At 48.1% G+C, this 25,373-nt stretch overlaps 1 protein-coding gene across 1 annotated transcript in view; it reads left to right on the top strand.

The window, feature by feature from the left end:
• Positions 1-25,373, top strand: part of DNAL1 (dynein axonemal light chain 1) — a 194,192-nt gene that overhangs the window by 56,060 nt on the left and 112,759 nt on the right. The window contains exons 3-4 of the mRNA XM_069208749.1: positions 20,511-20,620; positions 25,203-25,258. Of these exons, the coding sequence (XP_069064850.1) occupies positions 20,511-20,620; positions 25,203-25,258 (166 nt within the window). The remainder of the gene's footprint in view (positions 1-20,510; positions 20,621-25,202; positions 25,259-25,373) is intronic.

The raw sequence follows: 25,373 nt of genomic DNA, 5'->3' as shown, positions 1-25,373 counted from the left end.
ACACCCACTGGAGCTGAGAGGCCAGATAGCAGTGTTCCATATTAGGGACCGATAGGCCACCCCTCTCCAGCGGCAAATACAGTTTTTTTTCAGCGCGACTCTACGGCGGCCCCCATTCTAGATGAATTCCCGTAACGTAGACTCAAGATTCCTGAAGAAGCTGGGAGGGATATAGTGTGGAAGGTTAGAAAAGTAATATAATAGGCGTGGTAAGACTATCATCTTTAGCAGCGCTATCCTACCTGCCACCGGCAGCGTCTGCCAAAAAGCCATCTGGGATTTGATCGTAGACACCGCACTCTTAAGATTTCCGTCAACTAGGTCTCCCTCACAGTGGTAAATACGAATGCCTAGGTACCGGAATGAGTGCTGTTGCCATGGGACAATACTCCCAGCAAGGCAAAGCTCTGGGTTCGAAAGCGTAGAATCAAAAGGGAAGTGGCATGATTTGGACCAATTGACCTTAAGGCCAGATATTGCAGCAAAGTGTTGCAACAGGGTCCCGACCTCCGAGGGAATTCGGGTAATATATCTAAAGTACAACAAAAGGTCATCAGCGGACAGCGATGCCACGTGTAGGCCATCCCCCAGGATAATACCCCAGCCAGAACCCCTGTCATGTAAAACCGCCGCCAATGGCTCCATGGCAAGGGAAAACAGCAGGGGGAAAGAGGGCAACCTTGCCTCGTACCTCTGCACACATTGACTGACTCTGATATAATGCCCCCCCATCTTGACCCTGACCTGAGGTTGAGTGTATAGCAACTTAACCATGCGAGTAAAGTGGGGCCCAATGCCGAATCGCCGCAAGACCCTGAAAAGATAGGGCCATTCTAAGGAATCAAAGGCCTTCTCCAGGTCAAGGACCAGGCATCCCACCCGTGGCCAGTCCCGTCTCGCGTATTGCATAATGCGAACAGCCGCCTAATGTTATGTGATGTATCCCTCGCCAGCACAAACCCATTTTGATCCGTATGTACCAGGACCGGTGTTACAGGCGCCAGACGCATTGCTAGCGTTTTGGCCAGTATTTTATAGTCTGTGTTGAGCATTGCTAGCGGTCGGTATGAGCCTAACTCTACTGGGTCCCTGCCAGGTTTGGGAAGGGACACAAGCAGCGCCTCCCTTTGAGATGTAGTCAAGCTTCCCCTCCGCACTGCCTCTTCATAAATCCAGAGTAGCTTGGGTGCGAGAATTGAAGTAAGCGCCATGTAAAAGTCATCTGGCAGACCATCCGGACCCGGCATCTTGCCAGATGCCAAGTCGCGAATACTGGTCTGCATCTCAGCAAGATCAAGAGGCTCCTCCAGTGTATTCCCCTGGTCCGCCGTCAGACATGAGAGTTCCACACTAGAGAGAAACTCATCACAGGACCATTCAGGGGAAACCAGCATCGAGGCATACAGCGTCTGGTAATGCTGCGTAAACGCAGAATGTATTACCCCAGCGTATGCAACAAACGACCAGCCTCCGAGTGGACCTCCCTAACCGGTCCATGGTCGCGATCACCTCTAACCAGCCAGGCCAGAAGTCTGCCCGATTTGTCCGCTGAAGCGTGTGTTCTCGCCGAGTGCGCAGCATAATTCAGGCGACGCAACCGTTCAAGTAGTGCCAACTGCTCAGTATGGGCCCTGGACAACAAGGCTCCCTCTGCAGGGCTCCCCGCAGCTTCCCTCTCCGGGCGCAGCGAGTCTCACTCTATATGAGCCAGGTCACGTTCAATCGAGCGGCGCAAATTCCACTGAGTCCCCATACAGTGACCGCAGATGAAGACTTTAAAGGCATCCCACTCCAGCAGGCCTGTAGAGGCAGTACCATCATTAGGCTAAAAAAATTCAGGGATCGCCACGTCTAGTGATGCTTTAAATGCAGCATCCTCCAAGTGCTCAGGCCTGAGTTTCCAGGTAGGGACTGCCGAAGGGGAGGGATCCCAACCCAAACGCAGAATCTATGGGTTGTGATCCGAGTGCGTGCGTCCCAAATAATACACCCCTACGACCGCAGAAGCCAAGTTCTGCACGCAGAGCACTCTGTCCAGGCACACATGCAGGGAGTGTGACACAGAGTAGTACGAGTAAACTCTGTCTGCAGCATTCCACTGCCGCCATATATTTACCAGGTGCCAGTGTTGTGTCCAATTTACTAACCCACATGCGGCCGCCACAACAGGGGCCGTAGGCAATGGAGGGAAGGAACGATCTAAGTCAATATCTAGCACACTATTAAAGTCCCCTCCCAGTAACCAGGGGTAGTCACTCCAACCTGCGAAGTGGTGGGACAAATTGTGCAGAAAGGAAGTCTGATCTATATTTGGGGCGTATATAGAGCCCAGTACTATGGCCCGGCCTGCAAGCCGTCCACGAATCAGGACAAATCTCCCATGCGTATCTATGATCTGCTCCTCTGCCACAAAGGAGACACCCGCAGAGTGACCTGTTGCATATAGCTGCCCCCTCCAACGCCGCTGCAAGCGAGGGAGCTCTGAGAACACCAAATAGGTTTCTTGCAAAAAAGCGAGGTGGACTGAGTGCCTTTTGAGATATGAATATATGGGGTACCTGCGCCTAGGCGTATGTATGCCGTGCACATTCCACATGATCGCGATATATGGGTTCATGGCTGCAGCAGCTGGGCACTCCCTCTCACCACCTGTCCCGCCCGAAAGCATAATGCTGCGCGCACAGTAGCAGACTCCCAGCGCTCGGTCAGACGCCCTATGTATAGCCTCCAACATAACCAGAACAAAACTAATACCATCAGAGCAGATAGACAACTGGTCTCCGCCCAAACCCAACAACTTGGACATTCAATAACCTAATCACACATCTTAATTCTCCGCTAGCAGGAGAGTGGGGTAGGCCAAACCACACAAGGAAGCAAGCGCTCACCAAGCCAGTCATCCCAGCTAATGTGGATAACAAAGGGGGAGGAGGCCAGCGGCTAGCTGCAGTTCTGACCAGCAATCAGAGACAGCTACAGTACCAGCAATAACTTGCTCAGTCTGCCCAGAAGAATTGCCCACGCCTGGCAGCCGGGCTAACTATCAGCACATATTAAGTGACATACCATCTATGTAGTCCATACACCCCATTTACTCCAAGCAGAAGGCTACAGCATTGCCAGGCCATCCAAATAGGTCCCTACAGGGCCTAGAAGAGTTTGCCTGTCGTGGCAGGCGTCACAGATGGGCACTCCGGAAAGCCCAGCTCCAAGAGCCGATCCGGTGTGGCAGGTCGGTCACTGGCAGGCTGCGAGATTTCAGTTTCCGATTCTGACGCCACTGGAGAGGCACTGATAGCCGCAGCCGATTGTATCGCCTCACGCCGCTCCTGTATAAGTTGTTCCAAGTCAGGAGTATGAGTCGCGGCCTCCGTGATCACACCGCCTCCCTTTCGGCCACGTCTCGCCTGGCTATGCCCGCCCTTCGGTGCAGACGGGTTCCTCTCCACTTCACGGCCCGAGACGCGACCTGTTGACTCCAGCCACTCCCACGCCGCTTCCGGCGTGGTGAAGAAGTGGGATTTATTCTCAGCCACAATGCGGAGTTTGGCAGGGAATAGTAGGGAGTATTCCAGGCTCAGGGCACGGAGTCTACGCTTCAAGGGCATGTAAGAGGCCCAGTCCTTTTGTACGCCAGAGTGTAGTCCGGGAACAGCATTATTTGCGCATCGTCCACTCGAGGCGGCAGGGATGATCTCACAGTTTTGAGTATAATATCTTGATTCGCATAGTGGAGCAGACGAATTATAAAAGAACGAGGGCCACTTCCCGGAGGCCTTGACCGCGTGGGGATTCGATGAGCCTGTTCCACCGAAAATAAGGGGGTTAGTGCACCAGCTGGTACCAGTCCCCAGTGCCAACTCTCAGAGTAGGCCACCGCGTCCCAGCCCTCCGCACCTACCGGCAGTCCAACCACCTGTATTTTATTTCTCCTGGTGCGGCCCTCTGCGTCCTCCACGCGACGCTCCAGCTCCGCCACTCGTGCTAGGACATCCCCCATCTTAGATTCCAAGCGAGACGCCACCGGTGCCAGCTCGTCCACTCGCGCCTCTATCATACCTGTTTTATCCGCCAAATTGCAGTGGTCAGTGTGCAGCAAGACCAGGTTGCTGGCCACCTTGTCAATCTTGGCTTCCAGGGATGTGCAAGCCCGCTCCAGCGAGTCTCTGATGCGTTCCACCGCAGCCAGCACAGCGTCAAACTTCTGACTGTCTTGCGCCGCAGCATCCTGCGATCTCCCAGCTCCGGTACCAGAGCGAAGGCTGCCCGTCCCCAGCGCCACTCCGTATGCCAATTGACACAACCCCAGCCTCGATAGCCTAGTGTCCTCTGGCACACCTAGCCCACACGTGGAGACCAGACCGGAGTATCGTTGCAGCCAGTGCGGCAGTCACGCAGCAAAGTGGGCCCTCCAGCCTCTAGCTTCTTGTAGTCAGCCACCACCCTGGCCCGATCCCACAGCACCGGTACCAGGGGGACCGACTCCCCGCCTCCAACTTCATCCTCCGCAGTAAATCTGCCACCTTGTCGCCTCCAAGGCCAACCGGCCTGGCACCTTTCCAGCTCTCCAAACAGGGCTGGGCCCACTTGCCTGTGCACCCAGGATGGCACCGTGCAACAGGTCGAGCATCCCAGACCACGATTGCCCCGTAGACTTCTTCTTGCCTCCTGCCACTGGGCCACCAAGTACCAACTCCAGGCCCCTAGGGCCTCAATCCAGTTTAACGGCTAGGGGCAGGCCAGCAAACCAGCCTACACGGTCGGAGGGCCCAGCCCTTCCCCTCGGCGCCTCAGCACCTCGTGCGGGAGACTGGCACCCCTCTCCGCGCTTTCATGCTCCTCTCAAAATCCGATGAGGCGCTGACTCTCCAGGGGGCCTCCAGCAGGCAGATTGCCGCAGCCAGGCTCCACCACGCCGCACACCGCAGTAGGGCCGCGCCCGCCACTCACCGGAGCCCCGGGCTCCTCAGCTGTCAGGCACCACTGTCCACAAGGCGCCGCCCGCCTCCAGACCCCCATGTGCCGCTGGATGAGCCAAGCAAGACACAGAGCTCACCTAGCTCACATCCGCCATGATTGCCGGCTTGGCCACGCCCCCGTACATATCCGTCTGTTGGCGCTGTGGGCAATACGTCTGGCTGTGAAGGCCTTTCTCCCCTCCATCTGCGGTCCTAACAGACAATGGTACCACAGTGTGGTATGTGAACAAACAGGGAGGGGTAGGGTCAGATCGTCTCTGCAGAGAGGTGCTGCAACTCTGGTCCTGGGCTCAGGACCATCAGATTTGCATTGTAGCAAATCACTTTGCAGTAGTCCTGAACGTACGTATGGACTATCTCAGCTGGTGGTTTTCAGGCAATCACGAGTGGCGATGACAGCCGGAGGTGGTGCTGCACATCTTCTGGATGGGGGGACCTCAGATAGACCTATTTACCACTCACGAGAATGTGCACTGCCTGACGTTCTGTAGCCTCCAGTTTCTGCTGGACAAACCATTGGGGGACACGTTTCAATTGGACTGGGGCTCCCGGCTGCTCTGTGTCCCGTCTGTGCCCTCCACTCCGTCTCCCTCACAGAGAAGACCTCCTCACAGTCAGTCGCAGGGGCAGGTTCCACCAGATAATGTATCCACCAGAAAAAGCGTTACAGAAGGTAAGTAACTTGTTCTTTGGCCATTTAGGAAAAGCCTATCCTATTTTTATATATTTATGCACCTGGGGAAGTGTTAGAAAAGTTCTTCAAAATTATCTCTTACTTATTTTGAAAACATTTTTTTGGTTTTTTTTTTGTTAGCTTAATTGGGAAAGTAACTTTATAAAAACATAATTTGGGCTGTTTCAGCCAGAGCAGGCTTACAACCAGTTTTGCTACTCGTCACACCTTCAAATCTGGAATACACATTCTTGCCTGAGAGAATTAACAACTCTGACTCGGAGAACAATACCCTGCATTTGAGCACAGGAAGAGCAGATGGGTGTTAACACTTGACCGTGTAGTGGGGATTAGCCATCTAGGAATGAAAAATAGTAGTTGGTAGAGTAAAAGGCATCTTTACAACTACCCATTTTGACTTGAAATGTCTGTTCATTCTCAGGACCATGCCAGACACCCTGGCTCTAGTCAGATTATGGAAAAAAACTGTTTTGTCCCTGTCAAATGGTAGGAGAACTCATCTAAAATGAAAATGGACAAGGAACTAAAGACAGACCTGACTGGTGGCAGTTGAGGTCTGCCATTGTGAAACAAGGGTGCCTGGGTATTTTTACAATAAGACAATAGGAAGTGTTGCAGAAGAAAGTGGGGAAACAGTGAGAATATTTATAGAAGTTCTCCCATCACTTGCTAGTGCCCAGGATGGATGGACACCTTAACCACCACCTCTTTAGAAAATTCCTGGACATGAGAAGTCCCCATCTGATGAAAGAGGCTCCTGCTGGGGGGAAAAAAGGGCTCGCTCAAAGACTCTTGATTCCTTTGGGTACTGAATTACTGTAACCTCTCTCCAAGGGTCAAGTGGTTGGTGTCCTGTTTGCCTACTTCAGGGACACAAAAAACAGAGGGATTCCTGACTCCACATAGGCCCATCTCGCCACAGAGGCCTAGCAGGAGACCTAGCTAGAGAGACCTGGTACCTAGAAGCCTACCCTGAAGAACTAAGGGTTCAGGACTGGCCAGGAGGAACTTTTCCTGATCTTTTGAAAAAGTTGACCTCCAGAGGACTGGGTCAAGTTTCTGAGGAATGCCCAGGAAGGTCCCACACAAGGCAGAGAATAAAACCAGGTTGTGTGCCACTCTAAGCTTTTTGCCATGCTGAAAACTGGATCTGTGGGACCTCACAGTTAAGGTACCTGGCCTCATGCAGTCCTGACTGGCTTCGTAATCCAGCCTTGCTGCGATAGAGGGTTTTGAATTTAAAAAAAGTGACTTAAGTCCAATGGTAAACCTTTGGCCAACGCAGAGGGGCCAATCTAACTGACCCACAAAGTGACTGCATTGACTACCAATTTCAAATTTGTCCCAGTTTGAGCTTTTGCTGCCAAAACCAAATGCCGCACTGGGAATACATTTGCAACATATTGGACTTAGAAGGACTCTCGCTGGCCACACCCTTAGACCTTGCCCCACTTGAAGAGTTTGACTTTCATTTCAGAGGCCAAGTCCCAAGGTAAAAACTTTAACTGGGTCAGGGTACATGGTATAACTGACTAGAGCTCCATCCTTTGGGCAAAATCACACCTTGGTCCTGTTCATCTGTGGACAGTTACTTCTTTTAATTGGTGTTTTACATTTCCTTTAAGTGTTATCTCCTGGAACTTAAAATTCACATCTCTGGTTCTTAACCTATTTTAATGATCTTCATATGCCATTACGTTATTCTCTATTTTTCTAAATTGGTTTGGGAATTTTATTGTGCTGTGAGCTTTACTTAGAAATAGTTTGTAATGCTTGAACTTACCACACTACCTCACTGTTCTCTCTGGGCTGTCTGCTGCTTGTGCTCTAGCCACCAGTGGTTGAGCAGAGATTCTGTCAAAGCTATGCCTTGACCTAACCCAGTTGGGTTTATTGAGTTTGAAGGAGTAGGCCCTCCCCAACTAAATAACCCCTTTTCCAACAGTGTATATGATGGTGACATCATAATTTATACAGTACTTTGGGGTACATTACAAAGGGGTAATAGGATCAGGAGTTCATTTATGTTGCAGATGCGTTGGTAAGTATTTTTAACACCCTTTATTTTAATATTTGTACAATTATACACACCTTTTTAAAACATTAAATTCTAATTTAACATAGTTTTACATGCATACATGTGTTATTGTAATGTTGTATTTTATTTTTATTAAATTACCTCAATATTTGTAGGTTTCATTCATTTAATTTTTGTATTTTATTCATTGTAAATCAATATTATATTGCCCATCCCTGAAATCTAAAAATCCTTAATACCCCTAAACACCACCCTTCCTTTATGCCTAAAAACCTCTTACTTCCCCCTAAAAACCTTACTTCCCCTACACACTACACATTCCTGAACCTCCAAAACTCTTTATCACTCCTTACATTATTCATCCTTGAACCCTAAAAAATCCTTGGTACACCATAACTGTAAACATGATTGTAGGAAGTTGGCTCTGTATGTGCTATTTCAAAGTAAGGAATAGCATGCACAGAGTCCAAGGGTTCCCCTTAGAGGTAAAATAGTGGTAAAAAGAGATAATACTAATGCTCTATTTTGTGGTAGTGTGGTCGAGCAGTAGGCTTATCCAAGGAGTAGTGTTAAGCATTTGTTGTACATACACATAGACAATAAATGAGGTACACACACTCAGAGACAAATCCAGCCAATAGGTTTTGTTATAGAAAAATATCTTTTCTTAGTTTATTTTAAGAACCACAGGTTCAAATTTAACATGTAATATCTTGTTCGAAAGGTATTGCAGGTAAGTACTTTAGGAACTTCAAATCATCAAAATTGCATGTATACTTTTCAAGTTATTGTCAAATAGCTGTTTCAAAAGTGGACACTTAGCAATTTTCACAGTTCCTAGGGGAGGTAAGTATTTGTTAGGTTAACCAGGTAAGTAAGACACTTACAGGGCTTAGTTCTTGGTCCAAGGTAGCCCACCGTTGGGGGTTCAGAGCAACCCCAAAGTCACCACACCAGCAGCTCAGGGCCGGTCAGGTGCAGAGTTCAAAGTGGTGCCCAAAACACATAGGCTAGAATGGAGAGAAGGGGGTGCCCCGGTTCCGGTCTGCTTGCAGGTAAGTACCCGCGTCTTCGGAGGGCAGACCAGGGGGGTTTTGTAGGGCACCGGGGGGGACACAAGTCCACACAGAGATTTCACCCTCAGCAGCGCGGGGGCGGCCGGGTGCAGTGTAGAAACAAGCGTCGGGTTTTCAATGTTAGTCTATGAGAGATCTCGGGATCTCTTCCGCGCTGCAGGCAGGCAAGGGGGGGATTCCTCGGGGAAACCTCCACTTGGGCAAGGGAGAGGGACTCCTGGGGGTCACTTCTCCAGTGAAAGTCCGGTCCTTCAGGTCCTGGGGGCTGCGGGTGCAGGGTCTCTCCCAGGCGTCGGGACTTTAGGTTCAAAGAGTCGCGGTCAGGGGAAGCCTCGGGATTCCCTCTGCAGGCGGCGCTGTGGGGGCTCAGGGGGGACAGGTTTTGGTACTCACAGTATCAGAGTAGTCCTGGGGTCCCTCCTGAGGTGTTGGATCGCCACCAGCCGAGTCGGGGTCGCCGGGTGCAGTGTTGCAAGTCTCACGCTTCTTGCGGGGAGCTTGCAGGGTTCTTTAAAGCTGCTGGAAACAAAGTTGCAGCTTTTCTTGGAGCAGGTCCGCTGTCCTCGGGAGTTTCTTGTCTTTTCGAAGCAGGGGCAGTCCTCAGAGGATGTCGAGGTCGCTGGTCCCTTTGGAAGGCGTCGCTGGAGCAGGATCTTTGGAAGGCAGGAGACAGGCCGGTGAGTTTCTGGAGCCAAGGCAGTTGTCGTCTTCTGGTCTTCCGCTGCAGGGGTTTTCAGCTGGGCAGTCCTTCTTCTTGTAGTTGCAGGAATCTAATTTTCTAGGGTTCAGGGTAGCCCTTAAATACTAAATTTAAGGGCGTGTTTAGGTCTGGGGGGTTAGTAGCCAATGGCTACTAGCCCTGAGGGTGGGTACACCCTCTTTGTGCCTCCTCCCAAGGGGAGGGGGTCACAATCCTAACCCTATTGGGGGAATCCTCCATCTGCAAGATGGAGGATTTCTAAAAGTTAGAGTCACCTCAGCTCAGGACACCTTAGGGGCTGTCCTGACTGGCCAGTGACTCCTCCTTGTTTTTCTCATTATTTTCTCCGGCCTTGCCGCCAAAAGTGGGGCCTGGCCGGAGGGGGCGGGCAACTCCACTAGCTGGAGTGTCCTGCTGGGTTGGCACAAAGGAGGTGAGCCTTTGAGGCTCACCGCCAGGTGTGACAATTCCTGCCTGGGAGAGGTGTTAGCATCTCCACCCAGTGCAGGCTTTGTTACTGGCCTCAGAGTGACAAAGGCACTCTCCCCATGGGGCCAGCAACATGTCTCGGTTTGTGGCAGGCTGCTAAAACTAGTCAGCCTACACAGATAGTCGGTTAAGTTTCAGGGGGCACCTCTAAGGTGCCCTCTGGGGTGTATTTTACAATAAAATGTACACTGGCATCAGTGTGCATTTATTGTGCTGAGAAGTTTGATACCAAACTTCCCAGTTTTCAGTGTAGCCATTATGGTGCTGTGGAGTTCGTGTTTGACAAACTCCCAGACCATATACTCTTATGGCTACCCTGTACTTACAATGTCTAAGGTTTTGTTTAGACACTGTAGGGGTACCATGCTCATGCACTGGTACCCTCACCTATGGTATAGTGCACCCTGCCTTAGGGCTGTAAGGCCTGCTAGAGGGGTGTCTTACCTATACTGCATAGGCAGTGAGAGGCTGGCATGGCACCCTGAGGGGAGTGCCATGTCGACTTACTCGTTTTGTCCTCACTAGCACACACAAGCTGGTAAGCAGTGTGTCTGTGCTGAGTGAGAGGTCTCCAGGGTGGCATAAGACATGCTGCAGCCCTTAGAGACCTTCCTTGGCATCAGGGCCCTTGGTACTAGAAGTACCAGTTACAAGGGACTTATCTGGATGCCAGGGTCTGCCAATTGTGGATACAAAAGTACAGGTTAGGGAAAGAACACTGGTGCTGGGGCCTGGTTAGCAGGCCTCAGCACACTTTCAATTGTAAACATAGCATCAGCAAAGGCAAAAAGTCAGGGGGCAACCATGCCAAGGAGGCATTTCCTTACACAACCCCCCCCCAAACGAAAGAGGATGAGACTAACCTTTCCCAAGAGAGTCTTCATTTTCTAAGTGGAAGAACCTGGAAAGGCCATCTGCATTGGCATGGGCAGTCCCAGGTCTGTGTTCCACTATAAAGTCCATTCCCTGTAGGGAGATGGACCACCTCAACAGTTTAGGATTTTCACCTTTCATTTGCATCAGCCATTTGAGAGGTCTGTGGTCAGTTTGAACTAGGAAGTGAGTCCCAAAGAGGTATGGTCTCAGCTTCTTCAGGGACCAAACCACAGCAAAGGCCTCCCTCTCAATGGCACTCCAACGCTGCTCCCTGGGGAGTAACCTCCTGCTAATGAAAGCAACAGGCTGGTCAAGGCCATCATCATTTGTTTGGGACAAAACTGCCCCTATCCCATGTTCAGAGGCATCAGTCTGCACAATGAACTGCTTAGAATAATCTGGAGCTTTTAGAACTGGTGCTGAGCACATTGCTTGTTTCAGGGTGTCAAAGGCCTGTTGGCATTCCACAGTCCAGTTCACTTTCTTGGGCATTTTCTTGGAGGTGAGTTCAGTGAGGGCTGTCACAATGGATCCATATCCCTTCACAAACCTCCTGTAATACCCAGTCAAGCCAAGGAATGCCCTGACTTGAGTCTGGGTTTTTGGAGCTACCCAGTCCAGAATAGTCTGGATCTTGGGTTGGAGTGGCTGAACTTGGCCTCCACCTACAAGGTGTCCCAAGTAAACCACAGTTCCCTGCCCTATCTGGCATTTGGATGCCTTGATAGAGAGGCCTGCAGATTGCAGAGCCTTCAAAACCTTCTTCAGGTGGACCAGGTGATCCTGCCAGGTGGAGCTAAAGACAGCAATATCATCAAGATAAGCTGTGCTAAAGGACTCCAAGCCAGCAAGGACTTGATTCACCAACCTTTGGAAGGTGGCAGGGGCATTCTTTAAACCAAAGGGCATAACAGTAAACTGATAATGCCCATCAGGTGTGGAGAATGCTGTCTTTTCTTTTGCTCCAGGTGCCATTTTTATTTGCCAGTACCCTGCTGTCAAGTCAAAGGTACTTAGAAATTTGGCAGCACCTAATTTATCAATGAGCTCATCAGCTCTTGGAATTGGATGGGCATCTGTCTTGGTGACAGAATTGAGCCCTCTGTAGTCCACACAAAACCTCATCTCTTTCTTTCCATCTTTGGTGTGAGGTTTGGGGACTAAGACCACTGGGCTAGCCCAGGGGCTGTCAGAGCGCTCAATCACTCCCAATTCCAGCATCTTGTGGACTTCCACCTTGATGCTTTCCTTAACATGGTCAGACTGTCTGAAGATTTTGTTCTTGACAGGCATGCTGTCTCCTGTGTCCACATCATGGGTACACAGGTGTGTCTGACCAGGGGTTAGGGAGAAAAGCTCAGGAAACTGTTGTAGGACTCTCCTACAATCAGCCTGCTGTTGGCCAGAGAGGGTGTCTGAGTAGATCACTCCATCTACTGTGCCATCTTTTGGGTCTGATGACAGAAGATCAGGGAGAGGTTCACTCTCTGCCTCCTGATCCTCATCTGTTACCATCAACAGATTCACATCAGCCCTGTCATGGAAGAGTTTAAGGCGGTTTACATGGATCACCCTCTTGGGGCTCCTGCTTGTGCCCAGGTCCACCAGGTAGGTGACCTGACTCTTCCTCTCTAGCACTGGGTAAGGGCCACTCCATTTGTCCTGGAGTGCCCTGGGAGCCACAGGCTCCAGAACCCAGACTTTCTGCCCTGGTTGGAACTCAACCAGTGCAGCCTTTTGGTCATACCAAAACTTCTGGAGCTGTTGGCTGGCCTCAAGGTTTTTGGTTGCCTTTTCCATGTACTCTGCCATTCTAGAGCGAAGGCCAAGTACATAGTCCACTATGTCTTGTTTTGGCTCATGGAGAGGTCTCTCCCAGCCTTCTTTAACAAGAGCAAGTGGTCCCCTTACAGGATGACCAAACAGAAGTTCAAAGGGTGAGAACCCTACTCCCTTCTGTGGTACCTCCCTGTAAGCGAAAAGCAGACATGGCAGGAGGACATCCCATCTCCTTTTGAGTTTTTCAGGGAGCCCCATGATCATGCCCTTTAATGTCTTGTTGAATCTCTCAACTAAGCCATTAGTTTGTGGATGGTAAGGTGTAGTGAATTTATAAGTCACTCCACACTCATTCCACATGTGCTTTAGGTATGCTGACATGAAGTTGGTACCTCTGTCAGACACCACCTCCTTAGGGAAACCCACTCTGGTAAAGATACCAATGAGGGCCTTGGCTACTGCAGGGGCAGTAGTCGACCTAAGGGGAATAGCTTCAGGATATCTGGTAGCATGATCCACTACTACCAGGATATACATATTCCCTGAGGCTGTGGGAGGTTCCAGTGGACCAACTATGTCCACACCCACTCTTTCAAAGGGCACCCCCACCACTGGAAGTGGAATGAGGGGGGCCTTTGGATGCCCACCTGTCTTACCACTGGCTTGACAGGTGGGGCAGGAGAGGCAAAACTCCTTAACCATGTTGGACATATTGGGCCAGTAGAAGTGGTTGACTAACCTCTCCCACGTCTTGGTTTGTCCCAAATGTCCAGCAAGGGGAATGTCATGGGCCAATGTTAGGATGAACTCTCTGAACAGCTGAGGCACTACCACTCTCCTAGTGGCACCAGGTTTGGGGTCTCTGGCCTCAGTGTACAGGAGCCCATCTTCCCAATAGACCCTATGTGTTCCATTTTTCTTGCCTTTGGACTCTTCAGCAGCTTGCTGCCTAAGGCCTTCAAGAGAGGGACAGGTTTCTTGTCCCTTACACAGCTCTTCCCTGGAGGGTCCCCCTGGGCCTAAGAGCTCAACCTGATAAGGTTCAAGCTCCAAAGGCTCAGTTCCCTCAGAGGGCAGAACTTCTTCCTGAGAAGAGAGGTTCCCTTTCTTTTGCTGTGTTGCAGTTGGCTTCCCAACTGACTTTCCTGTTCTCTTGGTAGGCTGGGTCATTTTTCCAGACTCCAGCTCTACTTTTTCACCCTGTGCCTTGCATTGTGCTCTTGTTTTCACACACACCAGTTCAGGGATACCCAGCATTGCTGCATGGGTTTTTAGCTCTACCTCAGCCCATGCTGAGGACTCCAGGTCATTTCCAAGCAGACAGTCCACTGGGATATTTGAGGAGACCACCACCTGTTTCAGGCCATTGACCCCTCCCCATTCTAAAGTAACCATTGCCATGGGATGTACTTTTCTCTGATTGTCAGCGTTGGTGACTGTGTAAGTTTTTCCAGTCAGGTATTGGCCAGGGGAAACCAGTTTCTCTGTCACCATGGTGACACTGGCACCTGTATCCCTCAGGCCCTCTATTCTAGTCCCATTAATTAAGAGTTGCTGTCTGTATTTTTGCATGTTAGGCGGCCAGACAGCTAGTGTGGCTAAATCCACCCCACCCTCAGAAACTAGAGTAGCTTCCGTGTGAACCCTGATTTGCTCTGGGCACACTGTTGATCCCACTTGGAGACTAGCCATACCAGTGTTACCTGGATGGGAGTTTGGAGTGGAACCCTTCTTGGGACAGGCCTTGTCTCCAGTTTGGTGTCCATGCTGTTTACAGCTATAACACCAGGCCTTTTTGGGATCAAAGTTTTTACCCTTGTACCCATTGTTTTGTGAAGAGGCTCTGGGCCCACCCTCCTGTGCAGGTTTTTGGGGGCCTGTAGAAGACTCTTTACTATTTTTAGTTTTGGTTGTCTCATCACCCTTCTGCTGGGGAGTTTTTGTGACCCCTTTCTTTTGGTCACCCCCTGTCGAAGTCTTGGACACCCTTGTCTTGACCCAATGGTCCGCCTTCTTTCCCAATTCTTGGGGAGAAATTGGTCCTAGGTCTACCAGATGCTGATGCAGTTTATCATTGAAACAATTACTTAACAGGTGTTCTTTCACAAATAAATTGTACAGCCCATCATAATTACTTACACCACTGCCTTGAATCCAACCATCTAGTGTTTTCACTGAGTAGTCAACAAAGTCAACCCAGGTCTGGCTCGAGGATTTTTGAGCCCCCCTGAACCTAATCCTGTACTCCTCAGTGGAGAATCCAAAGCCCTCAATCAGGGTACCCTTCATGAGGTCATAAGATTCTGCATCTTGTCCAGAGAGTGTGAGGAGTCTATCCCTACACTTTCCTGTGAACATTTCCCAAAGGAGAGCACCCCAGTGAGATCTGTTCACTTTTCTGGTTACACAAGCCCTCTCAAAAGCTGTGAACCATTTGGTGATGTCATCACCATCTTCATATTTAGTTACAATCCCTTTGGGGATTTTCAACATGTCAGGAGAATCTCTGACCCTATTTATGTTGCTGCCACCATTGATGGGTCCTAGGCCCATCTCTTGTCTTTCCCTCTCTATGGCTAGGATCTGTCTTTCCAAAGCCAATCTTTTGGCCATCCTGGCTAACTGGATGTCCTCTTCACTGGAGTTATCCTCAGTGATTTCAGAGTTGTTGGTCCCTCCTGTGAGGGAACCAGCATCTCTGACTATTATTTGTGGAGTCAGGGCTTGAGAAGCCCTGCTCTCCCTAAGTAGGACTGGAGGGGGGGAATTTCCCTCCAAGTCACTATCTTCATCCTCTGAGTTGCCATCCTCAGAGGGGTTGGCCTTTTCAAACTCTGCCAAAAGCTCCTGGAGCTGTACTTTGGTAGGTTTGGGGCCCATTGCTATTTTCTTTAGTTTACAGAGTGACCTTAGCTCTCTCATCTGTAGATGGAGGTAAGGTGTGGTGTCGAGTTCCACCACATTCACATCTGTGCTAGACATTATGCTTCTAAAAGTTGGAATACTTTTTAAGAAACTAAAACTGGTTCTAGAGTCTAATTCAAACTTTTAACAAACTTTTAAACTCTAAAAGAAATGCTAAACAGGATCTAACACAAGGCCCTAGCAGGTCTTTTAAGAATTTAGAAAACTTTTCAAATTGCAAAAATCAATTTCTAATGTCAATTTTGGAATTTGTCGTGTGATCAGGTATTGGCTGAGTAGTCCAGCAAATGCAAAGTCTTGTACCCCACCGCTGATCCACCAATGTAGGAAGTTGGCTCTGTATGTGCTATTTCAAAGTAAGGAATAGCATGCACAGAGTCCAAGGGTTCCCCTTAGAGGTAAAATAGTGGTAAAAAGAGATAATACTAATGCTCTATTTTGTGGTAGTGTGGTCGAGCAGTAGGCTTATCCAAGGAGTAGTGTTAAGCATTTGTTGTACATACACATAGACAATAAATGAGGTACACACACTCAGAGACAAATCCAGCCAATAGGTTTTGTTATAGAAAAATATCTTTTCTTAGTTTATTTTAAGAACCACAGGTTCAAATTTAACATGTAATATCTTGTTCGAAAGGTATTGCAGGTAAGTACTTTAGGAACTTCAAATCATCAAAATTGCATGTATACTTTTCAAGTTATTGTCAAATAGCTGTTTCAAAAGTGGACACTTAGCAATTTTCACAGTTCCTAGGGGAGGTAAGTATTTGTTAGGTTAACCAGGTAAGTAAGACACTTACAGGGCTTAGTTCTTGGTCCAAGGTAGCCCACCGTTGGGGGTTCAGAGCAACCCCAAAGTCACCACACCAGCAGCTCAGGGCCGGTCAGGTGCAGAGTTCAAAGTGGTGCCCAAAACACATAGGCTAGAATGGAGAGAAGGGGGTGCCCCGGTTCCGGTCTGCTTGCAGGTAAGTACCCGCGTCTTCGGAGGGCAGACCAGGGGGGTTTTGTAGGGCACCGGGGGGGACACAAGTCCACACAGAGATTTCACCCTCAGCAGCGCGGGGGCGGCCGGGTGCAGTGTAGAAACAAGCGTCGGGTTTTCAATGTTAGTCTATGAGAGATCTCGGGATCTCTTCCGCGCTGCAGGCAGGCAAGGGGGGGATTCCTCGGGGAAACCTCCACTTGGGCAAGGGAGAGGGACTCCTGGGGGTCACTTCTCCAGTGAAAGTCCGGTCCTTCAGGTCCTGGGGGCTGCGGGTGCAGGGTCTCTCCCAGGCGTCGGGACTTTAGGTTCAAAGAGTCGCGGTCAGGGGAAGCCTCGGGATTCCCTCTGCAGGCGGCGCTGTGGGGGCTCAGGGGGGACAGGTTTTGGTACTCACAGTATCAGAGTAGTCCTGGGGTCCCTCCTGAGGTGTTGGATCGCCACCAGCCGAGTCGGGGTCGCCGGGTGCAGTGTTGCAAGTCTCACGCTTCTTGCGGGGAGCTTGCAGGGTTCTTTAAAGCTGCTGGAAACAAAGTTGCAGCTTTTCTTGGAGCAGGTCCGCTGTCCTCGGGAGTTTCTTGTCTTTTCGAAGCAGGGGCAGTCCTCAGAGGATGTCGAGGTCGCTGGTCCCTTTGGAAGGCGTCGCTGGAGCAGGATCTTTGGAAGGCAGGAGACAGGCCGGTGAGTTTCTGGAGCCAAGGCAGTTGTCGTCTTCTGGTCTTCCGCTGCAGGGGTTTTCAGCTGGGCAGTCCTTCTTCTTGTAGTTGCAGGAATCTAATTTTCTAGGGTTCAGGGTAGCCCTTAAATACTAAATTTAAGGGCGTGTTTAGGTCTGGGGGGTTAGTAGCCAATGGCTACTAGCCCTGAGGGTGGGTACACCCTCTTTGTGCCTCCTCCCAAGGGGAGGGGGTCACAATCCTAACCCTATTGGGGGAATCCTCCATCTGCAAGATGGAGGATTTCTAAAAGTTAGAGTCACCTCAGCTCAGGACACCTTAGGGGCTGTCCTGACTGGCCAGTGACTCCTCCTTGTTTTTCTCATTATTTTCTCCGGCCTTGCCGCCAAAAGTGGGGCCTGGCCGGAGGGGGCGGGCAACTCCACTAGCTGGAGTGTCCTGCTGGGTTGGCACAAAGGAGGTGAGCCTTTGAGGCTCACCGCCAGGTGTGACAATTCCTGCCTGGGAGAGGTGTTAGCATCTCCACCCAGTGCAGGCTTTGTTACTGGCCTCAGAGTGACAAAGGCACTCTCCCCATGGGGCCAGCAACATGTCTCGGTTTGTGGCAGGCTGCTAAAACTAGTCAGCCTACACAGATAGTCGGTTAAGTTTCAGGGGGCACCTCTAAGGTGCCCTCTGGGGTGTATTTTACAATAAAATGTACACTGGCATCAGTGTGCATTTATTGTGCTGAGAAGTTTGATACCAAACTTCCCAGTTTTCAGTGTAGCCATTATGGTGCTGTGGAGTTCGTGTTTGACAAACTCCCAGACCATATACTCTTATGGCTACCCTGTACTTACAATGTCTAAGGTTTTGTTTAGACACTGTAGGGGTACCATGCTCATGCACTGGTACCCTCACCTATGGTATAGTGCACCCTGCCTTAGGGCTGTAAGGCCTGCTAGAGGGGTGTCTTACCTATACTGCATAGGCAGTGAGAGGCTGGCATGGCACCCTGAGGGGAGTGCCATGTCGACTTACTCGTTTTGTCCTCACTAGCACACACAAGCTGGTAAGCAGTGTGTCTGTGCTGAGTGAGAGGTCTCCAGGGTGGCATAAGACATGCTGCAGCCCTTAGAGACCTTCCTTGGCATCAGGGCCCTTGGTACTAGAAGTACCAGTTACAAGGGACTTATCTGGATGCCAGGGTCTGCCAATTGTGGATACAAAAGTACAGGTTAGGGAAAGAACACTGGTGCTGGGGCCTGGTTAGCAGGCCTCAGCACACTTTCAATTGTAAACATAGCATCAGCAAAGGCAAAAAGTCAGGGGGCAACCATGCCAAGGAGGCATTTCCTTACAATGATGGAAACTAAAAAACAAAAAAAAAAACTTACCACCCCTATACACTACACTCCTAATGCCATCCATCACTAAACTGTGGAGAAAAAAAAAACCACTACCCTTAACTGCTACCCATCCCTGAACCCTAAAAGCTCCAACTACCACTAAACGCTACCCATCTCTTGAAGCCCGAAAATTCCTTCACACTTCTGAAAACTACCCATCTCTGAGCCCTAAAAATTCCAAACCACCCTAAAAACTACTCATTCCTCAAATCCAAAATTCCCTAAGCACTCTTAAAGCCCAAACATTAAATGTATTTATTTGATCACCATATACATATATTTTTAATTAAATATTTTAGAAAATATGTTTAATTTGTTCCTGTTTTAAAAAAATGCTTAGTTCATTATCCAGTCTCCAGACTTTAAATTGTTGAACAGGAAACTCTGTGGTAACGTTTGGATTTTAATGAAGGGCTCTTGTTAGCAAGCTGGAACACATTCAGTCGGTGCAGCAGGTTTGATAAATTAAATATCCTCGTTTCTGTGGACATGCAAATGATTGCCTTTAAGAGATCTGCAAGAGGAAATGTTTGTTCAAGCCAGATATTATATTTTCTCTTAGCCCGTGGCTGTGCTACGGACGGTCTTGTAGTTGTTATCGTACAATGTTAATTTATAGAATGTGACTTGGAAGCTCTTTGACCATTGGAGATCAAGTTAAATGTAAAAAAAGGAGGAAATGTTGTAAACCGGATATTCTGTTCAAAGTTTCTATGGGTCATTTATTATGGAACTAAACAAAGTCCTGCAGCAGATATGCCATAGGGAGAATGGCTGAGATCATAAGAGTGGGTAACCTAAATATAAGAGTGGCATAAGCGCCTGGTGGTGCTATGAAAGATGAAGGAAGATGAAAGATGGATAATACCTGATGCACCAATCCATAAAGGGAGATCTCATGGTCCTTCTCCTGAATACAATATCTATGATGGAATGCAGACTTAACTAGAGGGTACCTGGAGATGTACCCTGAAAATCAACTAGAGTCTGTAAAGACACTAGTTTGACATTCAGATTCTATATTTGTAATCTGAAAGTGTGGAGGCAACGGCAAAAGTGACCATTTTCTACTGTCTGCTTCCTTGAGTTAAATAATAACCCTTTTACAGTCTGGTATTTAAAAAAGATGGATACCTGAAAGAAGTGAGCAGAGGTACGACACTCTAGAGATGTAAGTGTCTCAGGGGGTGTCTTCTTGTTGGAAGATAGTTGCAGATTTACTCGTATTGCTATTAGTAGTAGCAATAAAATAGCATATCAAGCTGTTGTGGCACCACCAGCAGTATGATAATTGGTATGGTAAGAAGTAGAACTGGTAGTAGTACAAATAGTAGTGGTGCCAGTACAATAGTAACACAAGTAGTAGTAATAGCTGCATGATAGCAATAGTATGTTTTACACCACTACTACTGTCAGGAGCAATATTTATGCAGTAGCAAAAGTACTACTTGTGCCACTATCGTCTGATTAATAGAAAAAGAGCCAATATTGGTAGTAGTGATGGAGTTCTATTTCAAGATGAGAAGACACCCCAAGTTGCTATTTATATTGAATAAAATGCTAGGAATTAATTTCCATGTTCCATTAAAACAATAAATTAAATATCACACTGACCTTCTAATGTTGAGGTACATGTTAGATGAACAGCGATTTAAGCAAAATTTACTGTAGTTTAGCAGTAGATGAATGCAATAACATGGATTCCGGCAAGCTATCATTATGATAGGTGACACAAGGTAGAGCATGTTCTGTGTGTTTTTTCAGGTTATCTATACATGCTTTTGATATGCTCTGTTACGATCTGTGTAGATATTCCAGAAATCACTGCATGATGTGTGCTTTTTCAACAGAAACAAAATGAAACGACTGTTGCTTTTTTGTTTTTATTCCTTTTGTGATAGGAGGAAAAATCGGGCCAGAAAGCTTCGGAAGCCAAGGAGGTAAAGCTGTATGCTCAGATTCCTCCTATAGAAAAGATGGATGCCTCCCTTTCCACTTTGGTGAATTGCGAGTAAGTTAAACATTAATTGTACATCACTTGCATTCCTCCTATATACTTTTTCTAACTGTATCCCCTTATGCATTGATGTCCTCATCCCTTTTATTTAATTTAATTTGCAAATTCAACTCTCTTGGTTCTTCAGCTGGATAAAAGGATGGGGATGTGGTTCTTCTTACAAATGGAGACTGTTGAAGTTGCGATGTATCAACCGTCTATCTTCATTGAGGGCACTGTTCACTCATTTGAGTTTTTTGGTGCCAGGTGGGATTTTGTTGGCTGGTGGGCTATTGATTGAAAAGAGAGGTATTTATAGTCTTTCTGAACCAGATGGGAGGGTGTTTTGGGAGGAATACAAGGAGTGCATTGCAAGCTTTTGCTGTGTGGCAATGGAGATAGCTCTATCACTATAGCTGGTAGTACGAGACATTAGGAACCTAAAATAGGAATTGCTGGTTAGATCTCAAGCTCCCAGAGAGCTCAAACCAGCTAAATATCTTGGCCATCCATTTAAGGGATTGTGAGTAGGTTGCTTTATGTGCTTCAGTCATGGCCTTAAAGGAGACTCCTGGCATGAAGTGGAAGCCAGTTAACATTTTTTTCTAGCTCCAGCTACTGAATCAGACCAGTTCAGGCTGAAGAGAAAGTGCACAACCATGTTCTGAACCAGCTGTAAGCAAGGTAGGTGTTTCTGGCGACATTCAATAAAGATGTAGTTCCCATAATCAAGGCTCGATTGAATAATGCTATTCACTTCTGGTACTCTAAAACTGTAAAATGTGACCTTCTGACTTGAGGTTTTTAGGTGAAAGAAACAAGATTCAGAAATGTCAACTGCAACCTTAGACCCAAATTAGAGTCGATGAGGTTTCCGGGGTTGTGATTCAATTTCGCAGGAGGGTGTCCCGCGCAGACTGGTCAGAGGAGATGGGCCACTTTGTATTTTGGAGAAGTAAGCAACAGCATTGTCGGAGTTGAGTTTAAAATAATTCTTAGACATCTATGGCCAGGTAACTGCCAGGCTGTCAGCTAAGCAGGAGGTGGACTTCAGGTGTTTTTTTTTTTTTTTTTTTTTTTTAAATATATTTTTATTAACATTTTGTTATTATACATTTACATGTTCATTCTTATCGCATTTCCGCTTTTGGTACACATTTCGCTTTTATACTATACTTTGCTCTTTACTTATTGTTTGTTACTTTTATTGCTGTTAATCATTTTGTTCTTTATTTAATAAATTGTGTTCATTTACTTGCTAATGTGTATTTCCTTCTTGCATTTCACCGTTTTGTATAATTAACAATCAAATAATAAACTTAAACCCCTTCTCTCTTGTAACTTGGGAGGGAGCTAGGATTGTTACAGGTGGGTGGACAAGGATAATGTAGGATTGGGGAGGGAAGAGGAAAGGAGGGGAAAACACGAAGTGGAGGGTACACAACTCCAAGTGACATTAATGTTGATCCAATTGGAGGTAGGGAAAGGAGAAAGGGGGAAAAAGACCCTAAGCGGTCAACTTTACGGCTTTGTGTGAGTAGTTTTTATAGTTGGTAATATTTAAGGTACGATAGTGTATCAATTTTTGGATGGGAGAAAGGGTCAACCCAGAGCGCACCGGCACACAGTGGGGGCGGCAGGTCCCTCATGCTTCTTGCTACCACTGTTAGCAGAGTGGGGGTCAGGGGGCTAATTGTCTTCACATCCATACTCTCGGTGCGGTCTATTTGTGATTTTGGGTCATTTTTGGGTGTCTGTTTATGTGTGTCCCCCGTTTGGCTCTATCCTCCGTGTGAGTTGGATTTCACTTGTTTCTCCGACTGAGTTTGCCAGCCTCTTATTTATACTATCCCAGTTCGTCATTAAATCTTCCCAGCCCAGGGCAATAGGAACCTGGTGGATATTCCTGGCTTCTTCTGCTTTTAGGACCTGTAGTTCAGCTCTAGACCATGTTAAGATATCCCTTTTCCAGTAAGTCAGTACAGGGTGACCAGTAGCCTTCCAGCCCCTCGAGATTAGTCTCTTATAAAGGGCCAGGGAAAGGTCCAGGAAGCGTCCCCTCACCTTTCCGCCAAGAGCAGCTGGTCTGAGGCCCAGCAGGCATAGCTCAGGGGTAGGCCTCAACTCAGTTCAGTTAGGATGGGCAATATTGCCCTCCAGCTAGCCTGTATCACTGGACATGTCCAAACCATGTGGTCAAAATCCGCCCCTCCTCCTCCGCATCTCGGGCAAGTCCCAGGGGCCCCTCCGTATATGCGGAACAGTCTGTGGGGCGTGAGATACGTCCTGTGCAAGTAGTTATATTGGATGTATCTTAACCATGTGTTACGTGATATCATCCGGGGGTAGGCCAGTACTCTATTCCACTCTGAGTCAGATAATTCCCTCCCAATCGTGTTCTCCCACCGCCCTCTCAGCAACCGTAAAGGGTCTAATGCTGCCTCAACTTGGGCCCGATATATTTTGGCGATCAGATGTGATTCCTCCCCTAATTTCAGCAGTAAGTGCAGGACCTCGTGAGTGGCTGGTTCCGCATTCACTGTGCTCCAGTGAGTTTTAAGAGTGTGTGCTAGCCTCCCGTAAAGTAGAAACTGCCCCCCGGGAACACCCCTTTCCGTTAATTCAGCAAAACTCCTCAACACACCCTCCTTGAAGAGCCCGCCCACTGCTTCTATTCCAGCCGCCAACCAAGGGCCAAGTCCTATGTTTCCTGGTCCCCTTCCCCCAGCTTCCAGGGCAAGCACCGACAGTGGTAGAGCTGGGGAATATGGGGGACCCACTCCCACCTTTTTCGTACATCTTTTCCAGCTTGCCATCGCAACTTTTATCATTATATTGTTCCCCGGGGGGGGTTATCTTCCTGTTTGCCATACATGCCGCGATCCATGCCGTGTCCGTTACTCCTTGGGCAGTACATAAATCCAGCTGGCCCCGGCCCGCCAGCCAGCCGGATACCCACTGTAGTTGGGACGCCAGATAGTATGCCTCAAAATCATGTGCTCCCAATCCTCCCATGTGGGTTGGTCTACAGATATTCGTGAGTGTAGTTCGTCTACGCCCCTCGTCCCATATTAGTTCCCTGAGCAATGCATTTAGGTCGCGGAACCATGCCTGGGGGATCAACAGCGGCAAATTGGCGAAATAGTAGAGAAGTCGGGGAGCATGATCATCTTGGATAGCGCCACTCTGGCCATCACTGGCAGTTTCAAAGAGCGCCAAAATCCTACTGAAGATCTCAGGGATCGGAGCGCTTTACCAAGGTTGCCCTCCCTTAAGTCTCCCAGGTCATGGTAAATCTGAATCCCCAGGTACCTGAAGGTCCGCGGGGCCCATTGGAAGTCCATTGGGCACACTACAGGATATCTGTAACCAGGCGTCAGGGGAAACACATATGTTTTGTTACGGTTAAGTCGTAATCCTGACACCTCTCCGAACTCCTCTAGGGCCTCCAGAGCCCAGGGGAGACCGCTCACCCCATCTCTGAGATAGATCAAAATATAATCTGCGAATGAGGAAGACGCGAGAATGATAAAGACCTAGGTTTCGTCTTATTAATGCAATATTTATTTTCTCATATATGCTAACTCAGACTATGTAGACATTTATTTCACCAAATAAGTGGTTTCACTCCCTGGTTTGAGAACAGAGGAGTATTTTTGTTGCTGTCCAAATAGGAAAGGATACTCAGGTGCTCTTTATGACTTTATTGGTATTTAGGAAATACCGCCGTGCTGGCGGCTGCGAAATTCCACCAGTGGTGGCGGTCTCCTGACCGCCGTATTACGAGCACACTCAGGAGACCGCCAGAAATCAGCCCGAAAACCACCATTGCTCATTTATGAAGATATGTTAACGAGAATGGGTGCATAAGACCAAAATGGCTCAATTACTTTGGGCGAGCCTAGAAAGATTAATATTATCCAGAAAAAACGTAGCCAATAGGTTTTCATTACTATATTGAGAGACAGTATGTGTGTGCACCAGGGGCAGGATGCTTTGTTGGCTAATTTTTGTTTAACTTACCCGTTGATGGACCACCAGCAAACCTTCTGTGATGAAATCTCAGGGTTCTTGCATGTTAAAAGAAATGTTAAATAGGTCCAGACAACTTTCAGTTTACACGCATTTCTCTTTGACTATGCTTAGGCCCACTGTCCTCACTTTCTTTTTAGTTTGAGCGAGAGCTCATTGAAAGGTTTGAAAATATAGCTTTTTATATGGGTACACTACACGGTTTATAAAAAATTGGTATAAGAAGACCATGTCAATACATTCACAAAGTGTAATCCCAAAGGAGTTTTCAGAAGGGACTGCTGGCCATTAAGTTGCTCAAATGCCCATTGAGCCTGAAAGATTACCAAACTACAGAGGTTGCCTTATAAGAGTACCATTTTTGCCACCTAAAGAACCTGGTACTGGCACAGTTCCTCAGCCAAGCATGGGGATCCACACTAGGGAACCACTGTTACATACCACTAAAGTATTCTTTTTTCCATGCTATCGATATGTGTGGTATTTAAATAGTGCAAACCTAGTCGGAGGCAAAAGAAAGAACCCCTTTTGTTTTAACATGTTTATTTTGATTGTGTCTTTTCAGGAGACTTTCTCTTTCCACCAACTGTATTGAGAAAATTGCCAATCTAAATGCCTTGAGTAAGTGAAGATCTATTGATTTATTGTTCTTGCTTTTCCCCTTTTCCTCCCCACCCCCTTTATTCCTGATGACTGTTTTTCACTCATTAGCCACTTACTCCAATTCCAAGCGTGC

This window comes from Pleurodeles waltl, chromosome 9, assembly GCF_031143425.1.
Source record: "Pleurodeles waltl isolate 20211129_DDA chromosome 9, aPleWal1.hap1.20221129, whole genome shotgun sequence".
NCBI lineage: Eukaryota > Metazoa > Chordata > Amphibia > Caudata > Salamandridae > Pleurodeles > Pleurodeles waltl.
The sequence above is the reverse complement of the archived record's forward strand: the minus strand, read 5'-3'. Positions and strand labels throughout refer to the sequence as shown.